The 12,435-nt window shown below is 33.9% G+C and overlaps 1 protein-coding gene across 1 annotated transcript; it reads left to right on the top strand.

Moving 5' to 3' along the window:
• The first annotated feature begins 4,565 nt into the window (after nt 1-4,565).
• On the top strand, nt 4,566-5,507 carry LOC146406232 (olfactory receptor 8K3-like). Its single transcript, XM_085002938.1, has one exon. The coding sequence runs from the start codon at nt 4,566-4,568 to the stop codon at nt 5,505-5,507; it is 942 nt and encodes a 313-aa protein (XP_084859064.1).
• Nucleotides 5,508-12,435: the final 6,928 nt, after the last annotated feature.

Genomic DNA, 12,435 nt, shown 5'->3' with positions numbered 1-12,435 from the left:
GCTTGGAACATACCACCCCAAAAGGTGGCATGGTGACATATTGATAATTTCAAATTTAAGATACTTCAAAAACATCAAGGTGAACACACTAACCCTCCTTTGTTCTCCTGAGAGCAGGAAATAAAGCTCCCATAGGGAGATATCCCCCCTATTCTTGGAGGATGAAGGATATCCTTATCACAGGAGATAATAGGTTCTGTGCAAGAAAGCTGTATAAACACATTTGTTACTTTTTCATTAATTTACTACCCCAAGCAAAAACCCTTTGATTTTGTCAAATCTTCATGTCATTCTTTGTCTAAAAAGATATATAAACAGCTTAGCTTCAGTCACTTTCCAGGTCCAGAAATTATAGAGCCTCTTCATGTAAAAAAAGTGAATTTTGTTGTTTTTCTTCTGTTAATCAGTCATATGACCAGTTTTGGAACCTTTGATTATTAAACTAGCCAAAAGAACATAGAAGCATGGAGGAAAAATTTAGTGCCTACAATAGAATCATCATTAAGTGAGGGATCCTGGAAGTTTTATTCGTCATAGTTGAAAAGTGGAAGGAACCCATATATCTATTAATGAGTGAATGTTTCAACAAATTATCATGAAAAACATGAAATACTACTCAGCAACAATAAAGGAACAAATGATCAATACATAGAGAAGCATAAAGGAATCTCAAGAGAATTACGTTCTATAAAAATGCCAATCCCAAACAATTAAAAATGGTATGATATTACTTATAAAATATTTTCAAATGATAAAAACATAGTGGGAGAAAGCAAATTAATGATGACCAGGGGTTAGGAATGGTGGCAGAGGAGGAAGTGGGTGTGGTTATAAAGGGTAGCCAAGGGGAACTTGTGATTGAATAGGTACTTATTTGTATGGAGGTTGCACAGAATAGAATGACTAAAATGGTGCAATATTCAGTAAAAGAAAAATAAAAGCAAAACAGAAATAGTAAACAGACATATGATAGAATCCATGAAATAAGAAGTAACAGTAACTAAGGGATAGGAATCCCTGTCTCTGAGGGATAAGTAAAAACAATCGCATGAGCAACAAATCATGAGGCAGCACCTCATATCCACGTAATGTACTATTTTAATTCCCTAAACATTTTAAATACTGCAATAGGACAATGTTTAAAATTTCTACTCCTACTTTTGAGGAGACCACTATAGAAATGTTGATTTTTCATGGGTAAGCCTTACAGACACATTTTTGTCAAGACTCTTGTGTGCTACAAAAGGAGTTAACTGAGAGTGAAAAAAAGAGAGGAAGGAAGAAAGAAGGAAAAAGGAAGGAAATGATTAAAGGAGACGGTCAGGAAGGAAAAACAGAAAGAAAATGTCTCAGGCAATTAAAAGACAATCTCCAGACATTTTGTTACACTCTCAATACTTTAGGGATTTGCTTGGTATTTCCTCAGGGTGTCTCCTAAGGTGAAAGAAATCCATAAATCATTCTCACTTAGCCATGCTTGTAACAAAGGAGGGAGTCATGACAGAGACTTCATTTCAGGTAAAATGATAGAATATTTCACCTGACACCTTTTGTTTCCAATATCAACAATTTAAAGTAACATATCCAAAGTTCCAATTTAGTTCAATGGCAAAGCCTAAGCCAAATGAGACCATTTCTGATTCATTTTTCTTTGTTTTCCACTGCTCAGTAACTGAATGCCTGCTCTTATCTCTTCATATTCATTTTTTGAGTATTTTTGCATGGATTAACACATTAAATGATGAAAAGCATCTTTGAGACATCATCATGATATTTATTTATATAAACAATGATATTGCTAATGAGTCTAAAACTGAGAGCAAATGACGTATAATTAAAGAGACGTGCATTCTCAGAAACTGGAAAAATTAAGAAGCTATAGGTATTCAGTCTCTCATGTTTATGTCCTTCCAAATTCTTAGTTATTTAGTACCTGAGATCGCTGTGATCCCTTCAATAGTAATTTAATATTTAATGATTATTTAAATAAATGTATAAGTATGATTCTTTCCTGATCTCTTGAAGAGGCAAGAGATTTCCACCTCACGATAACATGAGAAAAGTGTTACTGGATATTAGCAGACGTTTAAGTAATGGTGCAGTGTTCTTCAGTGTCAAATGGAACCTGAGAGAAGCAGATGTAATTATCTCATGGAGTACAGCTTTAAAAAATAATGATCTTTGGTATTCAACAAAGATGTTTAACTATGAAAAAGGTGTCTCTCTTCATAGAATGCTAAAGCCTGTGAGAAAACAAAAGCATTTCTATTTTTTCTTATCTTACAGGAAAATTGGAATTTAACAAGTCTGAATTTTCTCAGCATTTCATATTGCAAAAAAACCCTAAGGAACAAAAATAAGATTTATACTGTGTCTTAATAAATTTGTTAAAGATATTTATCTAAAATCACTATCATGATGACACACAGTTCCATATTTATGATATAAGGTGACTATCAGGAAGTCCCACAATTGTAAGTGATATTTTAAGTGAGTTAAATGCAAACTTTATGTAATCATTTTCATATTTAATGTTATAAAGCATTTTATATTTATTTTCTTATAAATCATTTAGAACCTACTGTCATTGTAATTTTCATTATAACCAGCATCATTTCTATTCTTTTAAAGAAAATATTTAGGCTTACAGTACTTTAAATTTAATAATTCTCTTACCTATATCTGCTATCCACCTCTTACTCTGGTGTATTCTTAATCTATGAATTATTAGGAATGTTCAGATACATTTTTAATGTTTGATATAAACACATTTATTTGTGTTTTGTATTATATCATAGTTTGAAGGAGTTCCCATAGCCTTAATGGGGGGAATAATTTAAAGTCACATCCAAGAATCCACATGAAGCCTTTCTTTATTGTATTTTCTTTCACCTCTATAGTATCATGTAACATAGAGACTTTAACCATTTTTAAAAAGTATGATATAGCTTTATCCAAAGGAAGTTTTTATGACATTCACATATTCATATATTCAACAATGCCAATAACTCCCCTTTGTTCCAGTTTGCTCAGATTTCTTCTATTCTCCTGGATTCTTGCATGATGAAGTGCACTTGATTGCTACATACAAGTTAGTATACATCAATTAAAGTGAATATGCCCTGATGCATTTTAAGATTAATATTTGAGAATATTTGTGTCAGAATAAACATATTTATATCTTATTAAAATAGCTAAGAAATTGAGAAGATAAATAATCCAAAATAATTGCACTCCTATGCCCCCGTTTTAGGCCCAGAGAAGGGGGAAGAACAGGGCTTGTAGTTAGTTACATGCCTTCTGTCCTCCTTCCCTTAACTGTCAACTCTTCATCATCAGAGCCTTGACAAAGAAGGAATATCACAGTGCAGAAGAATTTACACACAAATACATTAATAAACGCTCTTTAAGATACATTATTATCACCATTAAAAAATTAAAATTAAAACTCCTACATACTCGACTTCAAGGTAGTACAGACACATAGAATCATCTAATCTTCATTTACCCAGTCCTGTATGTATGGACTGGTTTTGCATATGAGAATAAAGAGTTCCACATAAGTTATATTATTTGCCAAAGTAACCCTTTTTAAATACCATAAAGGGAGATGGTAATTAAAGCAGAGATCCCATGTATCTGTGTTATCTTTGTATGTATGTATGTTTGAATCTATCAATCTAACATCTGTCTATAGTAAGTCTCATATATTTCTTTACATAAAGACTAATAATACTCACTGAAACTCATTATTGTGTTCTTATTTATATACCTATTATCTGTCAAGTATATGAACTTCTTCAGCCTGTATCACCAGTATATAGGACTTTACAGAACTATGTGTTAAACCAGTGGGTTCTATAATTTTTTGAAATTTCTGGCCTTAAATATTATTATAATCATTATTTAATTGTATAATAAACTTTATTATATAATTGATATATTGTCATTTTATTAAATGTGATTTATTCATGTCACTATGTGATTGCAATTATATAAATGACTAATAGAAAACTAACAATAATAGCACATTATATGTAAGTGACCCCAATTTTTTAACTTTTTCCTTTTAGATATCTGTGTCTATATATCTGTATCCATACCTCTATATGTATCTACATCTATCTATGTATCTATGTTACTTGTTTATCTACCATCTAGCTATACAATTGTAGTTTTTCAACCTTTGCATGATTGAGATTTCAAACTGATATGGAACATTGTAAGATGTTTAGAAGCATAATTGACCTCTAATCACTATCTGGAAGTATCTCCCCACTCCCAGTTGCGACAAGCATGCCTTCTAAACATTGACAAATGTTCTTTGGTTAGTGAAATAACTTCCATTTGAGAACCAGAAAGTGTCTCTGTCTCTATCTTTATTTATGTATATTATTATATGTAGAATATGGGTTTATTTTCAAATACCTTAAATTGGGAAGTTTAGATATATCTAATGTATACTAACTTTGCTAATTAAAGCCTCCCAGATGATAATACATAGAAGCTATTGACTAATGCTCTTGCTATTTTTTCTATCCAGAAGAGGTGCTCTAACAACCAGCATGGAAACAGAAAATCTAACCACACTAAATGAATTCATCCTTATGGGAATCACAGACCGCCCTGAGCTGCAGGCTCCATTATTTGGGCTGTTTCTCCTCATCTATGTGATCTCAGTGGTGGGCAACTTGGGCATGGTCATCCTCACCAAGGTGGACTCCAGGCTCCAGACACCCATGTACTTCTTTGTTAGACACTTGGCTTTTACTGACCTTGGTTGTTCCACAACAGTAGGACCCAAAATGTTAGTAAATTTTGTTGTGGATCGAAATGCAATCCCCTATTATTCTTGTGCTACACAACTAGCATTCTTTATTGTGTTCATTATTAGTGAACATTTTATTCTATCTGCAATGTCCTATGACCGCTATGTGGCCATCTGTCACCCTCTGCTCTACCCAGTTATCATGTCACAAAAGGTATGTTGGGTGCTGGTGGCAATCCCCTATCTCTATAGCACATTTGTGTCTCTTCTCATCAGTATAAAGATATTTAATTTATCCTTCTGTGGCTATGGTGTCATCAGGCATTTCTACTGTGACATCTTCCCTTTGTTGTCCTTGCTCTGCTCAAATACACATGAAGTTGAACTCATCATTCTGATCTCCGCAGGTTTTAATTTGATTTCATCCCTCCTGATAGTGCTTGTGTCTTACCTATTTATTCTTGAAGCCATTCTCAGGATGAACTCTGCTGAAGGTAGGCACAAGGCTTTTTCAACCTGTGGATCCCACCTGACAGTGGTCACCGTGTTCTATGGGACTCTGATATTTATGTATGTGCAACCAGAGTCCAGCCATTCCTTTGACACTGATAAAGTGGCTTCTATATTTTACACCCTCATTATCCCCATGTTAAATTCCTTGATATATAGCTTGAGAAACAAAGACGTAAATTGTGCCATACAAAGGATGTGGAAAAAACTATGCAACTTTTTCTCCTAAAGCTTATGTACAATATGATTCCTATAAATTGCATTCTGGGCTTCCAGCTTTTCTCTGTGTATCTCTAAAAGGAATAAAAAGCACAAATAAATTCAACATGTATTTATAAATTGTCTTCCTTGACTCTATGTGCTGTACTTACATGACAACACAAAGCAGGAAAAAAAAAAATCTGCCTTTCTCAAGAGGGAGAGATGGATTATAAATAATTAAGTAAATAGTATAATACCTTAGAATATGTTATGTGAATAGAATACACTATTGACAATAAATGCTTGTAAAGAGGGTAGGTATATAGTGTGGGAGTGACGAAGAATACTAGATATGGAAGAGGAGTTCACATGATTGTTTTTTATTCTCAGCTATTAGAATAAAATTCATTATTCCTCCATGTGTGGCAGCTCCAGCTTGGACTGAATCCTTGGCCTGGGAACTTCCATATGTTGTGGGTGCAGCCAAAAATGAAAAAAAAAAAGATAGTTGATAGATAGATAGATAGATAGATAGATAGATAGATAGATAGATATTGACAGTACCAGATTTCTTTGTAAAGAAACTTTTGTTGTTTTACCAGCAGGAGAAAAACCATGGAAATTTTCTCTAAAACATAATTTAATTATTATAACTAATCTTAATTTTTTAAATCTTTCTTTTTGCATAGCTTTTCTTTTACCTCTCTTACAGGTTTCATTTAAAAAATTTTGCTAATAACAGTAAGGGCTTTGCTGACTTTTCTTATGCTTGTCATTTTTGCCTGTTCATTTAGCCACCATCTCTGGTATAGGCATAGGGCTTCTTCCTGTTAATACTTGGTTAATTGTTTATATATAAGTGGATGATATGCAAACCATTTTACCTCTCCATTTTCCAATTGCCTAGACAATGAAAATCCATAAATTCCAAGGTCAGACTAAATGGCATTAATCCCAAATTGTGAACCAAAGAGAATTGCTTAACTGAATCCTACCTGAATTGTTAACTGAACACAACCTCTGTGAGCCAAAAACAAAAGCTGTTGTTATTTTTAATATACTAAATAGTGGGATGGTTTGTTATGTAGTATATTAATCAGAATAATAAAAACAGATTGGAGCTGTAGCCGCTGACCTACACCACAGCCACAGCAATGCAGGATCCAAGCTGCATCTGCGACCTACACCACAGCTCAAAGCAATGCCGGATCGTTAACCCACTTAGCAAGACCAGGGATCAAACCTGCATCCTCATGGATTCTGATCAAATTCATTTCTGCTGAGCCATGATGGGAACTCATATAAACATATCTTTAAATAAAAATTCCCCTTCCATGTAGGGAATTCTAAGTTCTTGTGGGGCAATGGTCTAGCTGGTGAACTGCAACAAGTTATGAAATTTTTAAAATCCTACTTTAGGTCATCAGTTAACTGTAAAAACAATTTTTTGTGTGTTTTTTCCATTTCTTGGGCCACTCCCGGGGCATATGGAGGTTCCCAGGCTAGGGGTCGAATCGGAGCTGTAGCCACCAGCCGACGCCAGAACCACAGCAGCACAGGATCCAAGCCCCGTCTGCAACCTACACCACAGCTCACGACAATGCCGGATCCTTAATCCACTGAGAAAGGGCAGGGATAGAACCTGCAACCTCAAGGTTCCTAGTCAGATTTGTTAACCACTGAGCCACGATGGGAACTCCCTTTAAAAACAATTTTTATATGAACTAAATTGCAACTGACAAATATTTTTTTCAAAATAATAGAGAATCTCCAATCATTATTTTCCTAGAGGTGTTTGCCTAATCTGACACAGATGCTTGTCATCAGTTTGCCCATATCAATAACTGAAAACCTGCAAAGCTTTGTTGACCAATGCGGATTTTGGCAAATTCATAATTTTTTAAAATTCAAATGTATTTTAGGTTCTTCACAATGAGACATCTTTGGAACTGGAAGTAGATTAGAGACGTGGACCATATCTGTGAAAGGCAGGCTTAAATGTATTTCAGTTACATTCATGTATTAGAAATGAATTCTTTCTAGTAAGATGCATTGATTATAATATATACATGGAAAATATAAGGGGTCAAGAGTAGCTAAATCCTTCTTAAAACTTTGACCAAGGGAGAAGTACCAGTTTACATAGATACCAAGATACATTAGGTAGAATATTTGATACAGGGTAATATTGGCACAGGAATAAAAAATAGTTCAACAGAACAGCAGATTCATTGAATTAGAATCTTTTATTTAGATGTATATGAATCCTTGAAATATGAAGAATTGGTACAAAATAGTAAAAACAGCTGGTCTTTTCAATAAATGGTGCTTTTATAGTTGGCTGTTCACTTGGAAGAGAAGGAGGGGAAACAATTTTTTTAGGTGAGAAAATACCTCTTTATTAGACTCAGGTCAGAAAACTCTAATTGTAAAAGAAAAAATGATAAACTTATTTATGCTGAAATTGCAAATTTTTATTGTCAGAAAGGAAATAAATAAATACAGGACAACCCAAGATGGGGGAAACATTTCTTTCTTTTTTTTGTCTTTTTGCTATTTCTTTGAGCAGCTCCCATGGCATATGGAGGTTCCCAGGCTAGGGGTCAAAACGGAGCTTTAGCTGCTGGCCTACGCCAGAGCCACAGCAACGCGGGATCCAAGCCGTGTCTGCAACCTACACCACAGCTCACAGCAACGCCGGATTGTTAACCCACTGAGCAAGGGCAGGGACCGAACCCGCAACCTCATGGTTCCTAGTCGGATTTGTTAACCACTGTGCCACGGTGAGAACTCCAGGGAAAACATTTCTAATGCACATCAACTAACAAAGGATTTGAAGTTTGAAGAATATTTTATTTATTTATTTATTTATTTATTTATTTATTTTTGTCTTTTTGCCTTTTCTAGGGCCACTCTCGCGGCATATGGAGATTCCAAGGCTAGGGGTCCAATCGGAGCTGTAGTCATCAGCCTACGCCAGAGCCACAGCAGCAAGAGATCCGAGCCGCATCTAAGACCTACACCACAGCTCACGGCAATGCCAGATCCTTAACCCACTGAGCAAGGCCAGGGACCGAACCCGCAACCTCATGGTTCCTAGTCGGATTCGTTAACCACTACGCCACGATGGAAACTCCTCAAAAATATTTTAAAAATTAATGAAATAGAGAACAAAGAGCTACCAATTTGATTATTTATATCAAGGTTTTCTTTGAATATCACTACAAAGTGTTCTGTGCAAAACTCTTCTTTATTTTTTTCTCTTGTGACTGAATTTTTTTATGATTTTTCTTTTTTTCCATTATAGCTGGTTTACAGTGTTATTGACTGATCCATTTAACTAAGCTCGAACAATTCAGAGTAGGCAAATGTTACCTGCCAAAGAAATTCTCACTCATTTTCTTAACTTATGTTCTAAATCTGAATTCCCAGTACTGTAAAAATCTAAAGAAAAAATAGGATTTCTACTTAATCATTGTAAAGTCAAAGTTTATTAACTATAAATATTTTCGCATTTAGTTCTGTGTGTGCATTAACATTCTCAATCACATTACTCTCTGCTTAAATGTAGCCAAAGTCACAAATGTTGTTTTCTCACTGAATCATTAGTTCTACAGAACAAATACAAGCACTTCCAACTACGAACACGCATTTGATAGCATGCATTAGCATATCAGTTGCTGTTTTTACTGTTTATGTGTATAATCTCTATTTACTAAAATACAGATGGGAAAAAAAAATCTAGACCATTCAGTGGCAATGAATGGCAATGGAAGTTACCTAAAGAGAACTGGGGCAAACTGGTTTTCTTTCATTAATCATTGATTTTTTTTTAAATTTTAATCCTTTGTATATGAATATACATATAAATATATAAATCAAAGTGTAATACTTGAATTAAGCATATTACTGCTATGAACTATTATCACCATTACAATGATAAAAATAGTTAATATATTTGAATTACACTTTTATGGAATTTACATAAATGAACATCACATTTCTTTAAAAATCAATTATATCAAACTATTTTTCATGCCCAATGTGTTGCAAAATGTAAATGCAAAGACAACTACTTTTAAAGGAATTTTATAGTTTTTGTTGTCCATAGAAAATATGATTCCTTTTCTTGTTTTAAATCCAATCATTTTTGCTAGTATATTGACTGTGTCTTCATTGTGAAGTATGAACTAGCAAATGTAAAATTTTTTAACTAATTTAAACACTTTCTCATTAGTTTTAAATACCTCAGGCTGTATCTTGTGATATAAGTAGTTAACAAAGACAGTAAAATACAGAAAACTGTACATAATGCAAGTAATTTTTATTTTTGAAGTATATGCAATATGATTCACAGTACCTTTTGTAACAGAAAAAAATTTCTAAAATGATGAGAAGTTATGGAGTTATATGCTCAAGTAATATTTCAGAACAGAACCCCTAGGCGAGCAGTTACACCCATCATATGATTAAAAGATTGCTAATTTTTTTTTAATCTTGAAGGACTATGAAGTAGATTCTTAAAGTCAGAGATGGATAGAAAGGATGCTGAATTTTACCTACTTCCAAATAGATATAGATGTGTCAATCTTTTTAATTGGGTTTTTAGGTGTACATTATTGCAAACTGAAAATTATAATAGGGTCAATTTTTCACAACCTATCTTCTGCTGCTGAGGTCAATGATGTCTAAGAAGAGGAAGAAAAATAAGCAAATTACCACTAGTTAAAAAAAACCTCATTTGGAATCGTGTTTTACTTTTTACTTAACAAGGTGATTTACCAAATTTAAAAAGTATTACACATTTTAAAAAATAAAATACATTGTTATGTGAACTATTATTATGATTTTCTGAGTAAATAATTTTAAATATTTAGAAAAAAATTTAATTCTTTATATCTCCATTCATATATTTTCAGTTTTACAAATATCAGAAAAGATGCATGGAAATATATGGATAGATAAAATGAATTTCATTAAATTTATTTTATTAAAGTTGATTGCTGAGGATGTTAATAATCTAGTGTTTCAGGTGAGCTACTTTAAGTCACCTTTCCTAGAATGCAGTTGTTCATTACATCACTTCTCCTTTCTAATCTTCACTTCCTCATGTGAAAAGAGGTACAGAATACAATTACTTTTACAATACTTAAAAAGTCTAGAATTCATTGAATTCTTGTGAATGGTAATAAGTGAATAACTGGTTGAATGTTGTATGATTAAATGGACTGAAATTAACAGAGGAAATGCCTCATTTCTATGGCCCTTCTCACAGCTTCCTTTACCTCTTTGTTTCTCAGACTGTAAATCAGTGGGTTTAACATGGGAATTACTAGTGTGTAGAACACAGAAACCACCTATACTTGTTCCACAGAATACTGGGAACTTGGCTGAATGTAATTAAAACTTAATGTACCATAAATATGGTCACGGCAGTCAAGTGAGAGGCACAGGTGGAGAAGGCTTTCTGAAACTCTCTAATTCACTGATAGTCAACCATGAATTGTGAGGCAGATTCCATTAAGCCAGACAAAGCTAGAAATATGAAGGAATATCTGTATTCTACCCATGAGACAGAGTTTGTAGTTTGAGTCAAACTATGTTAATTTTCTTCTAAAAGAAAATAGACAAAAATACATAGAAAAATCAATCCTCTTAAGAAGAATAGAATAATATTCAGACCATTTCATATCATGATTTTGTAATAACCAAGATAGAATCCAAAATTCCTTGGCACATCAATGTCCAAGAAAATTATAAAAAGCCTTGAAATGTTAGTATAAAGTAGTTCTTAGTTCTTCTGCTCGCTTCTCAATCTTTAGAGAGTTAATCTCTGTTCCTTGGGTTATGGCTTTAGTAATTTTATGACCTCTGCTACCCACTCCATCCCCTGCATCCATTTCTGTTTATTTGTGGGAGAGAGAGGTAGCACAACTATACTTTATATCACTGCAGGATTTTGGGCAAAAGAATTAAAGCAATAAAATTTCTAGAAAAAAATTAAATAAATATTCAAATAATATGAAATTAAAGCATCATCTTTAAATAAGTAATATATAGTCTTTGTCCTTTTATATGGCAAAACTATAATAATGGTTGTACTGAGATGTGCTATCATAATGATCTCAACCCTACTCTTACCTGAGCTGAGATCCCACCAGTCTTGGGATCAGCAAAACCTCACTGAGAATAAAATCTAGGAGTTCCCACCGTGGCTCAGCAGTAATGAACCCAGCTAGTATCCATGAGGATGCATGTTTGATCCCTTGCCTCACTCAGTGGGTTAAGGATCCCCTGTTTCCATGAGCTGTGGTATAGACCAGCAGCTGCAGCTCTGATTCCATGCCTAGCCTGGGAATCTCCACATGTTGCAGGTGCAGCCCTATATATTTCATATTTAAAGATGAGATTTTAATTTCAAATCTTCCAGTTATCAGTTGTGCACCTTTGTTCAAATTACATGGTTTATCTGAGCTTGATGTCCTCTGAATATAGGAACACTATTTCTCTTACATATATTTTAACACAGTGCCCACTACATATTTTATTTGAATAATAAATTCAAAGAAAAAATATTATATGGTGAGGATGATGCCATTTCAAATTTATCATGAGGAGTTCACATCGTGGTTCAGTGGAAACAAATCTGACTAATATCCATGAAGATGCTGGTTCAATCCCTGGCCTTGCTCAGTGGGTTAAGGATCCAGCATCGCTGTGAGGGGAGCTCTGGTGTAGGTCACAGTCAGGGCTTAGATCTGGCGTTGCTGTGGCTGCGGTGTAGGTCAGCAGCTGTAGTTCCAATTCAACTCCTAGCCTAAGAACTTCCAAATGACACGGGTGTGGCCCCAAAAGACAAAATAAATAAATAAATAAAATTTATCATGACTTTTGGAACTCTTCTAATTTTACTAGAATGAAGATGAAGTCAAAGTGTTACTTTAATTATTGACAGT

Source organism: Sus scrofa, chromosome 1, assembly GCF_054392235.1.
Source record: "Sus scrofa isolate SSC_HxYL_T2T_F1_AM1 chromosome 1, Sscrofa_HxYL_maternal_Yorkshire_Landrace_v2.0, whole genome shotgun sequence".
NCBI classification, from domain to species: Eukaryota; Metazoa; Chordata; class Mammalia; order Artiodactyla; family Suidae; genus Sus; species Sus scrofa.
This window is presented reverse-complemented; position numbering and strand designations above follow the sequence as displayed.

What these genes read in the sequence shown, in the direction of transcription:
- LOC146406232 (XM_085002938.1), top strand. Translation starts at nt 4,566, where the DNA reads ATGGAAACAGAAAATCTAACCACACTAAATGAATTCATCCTTATGGGA.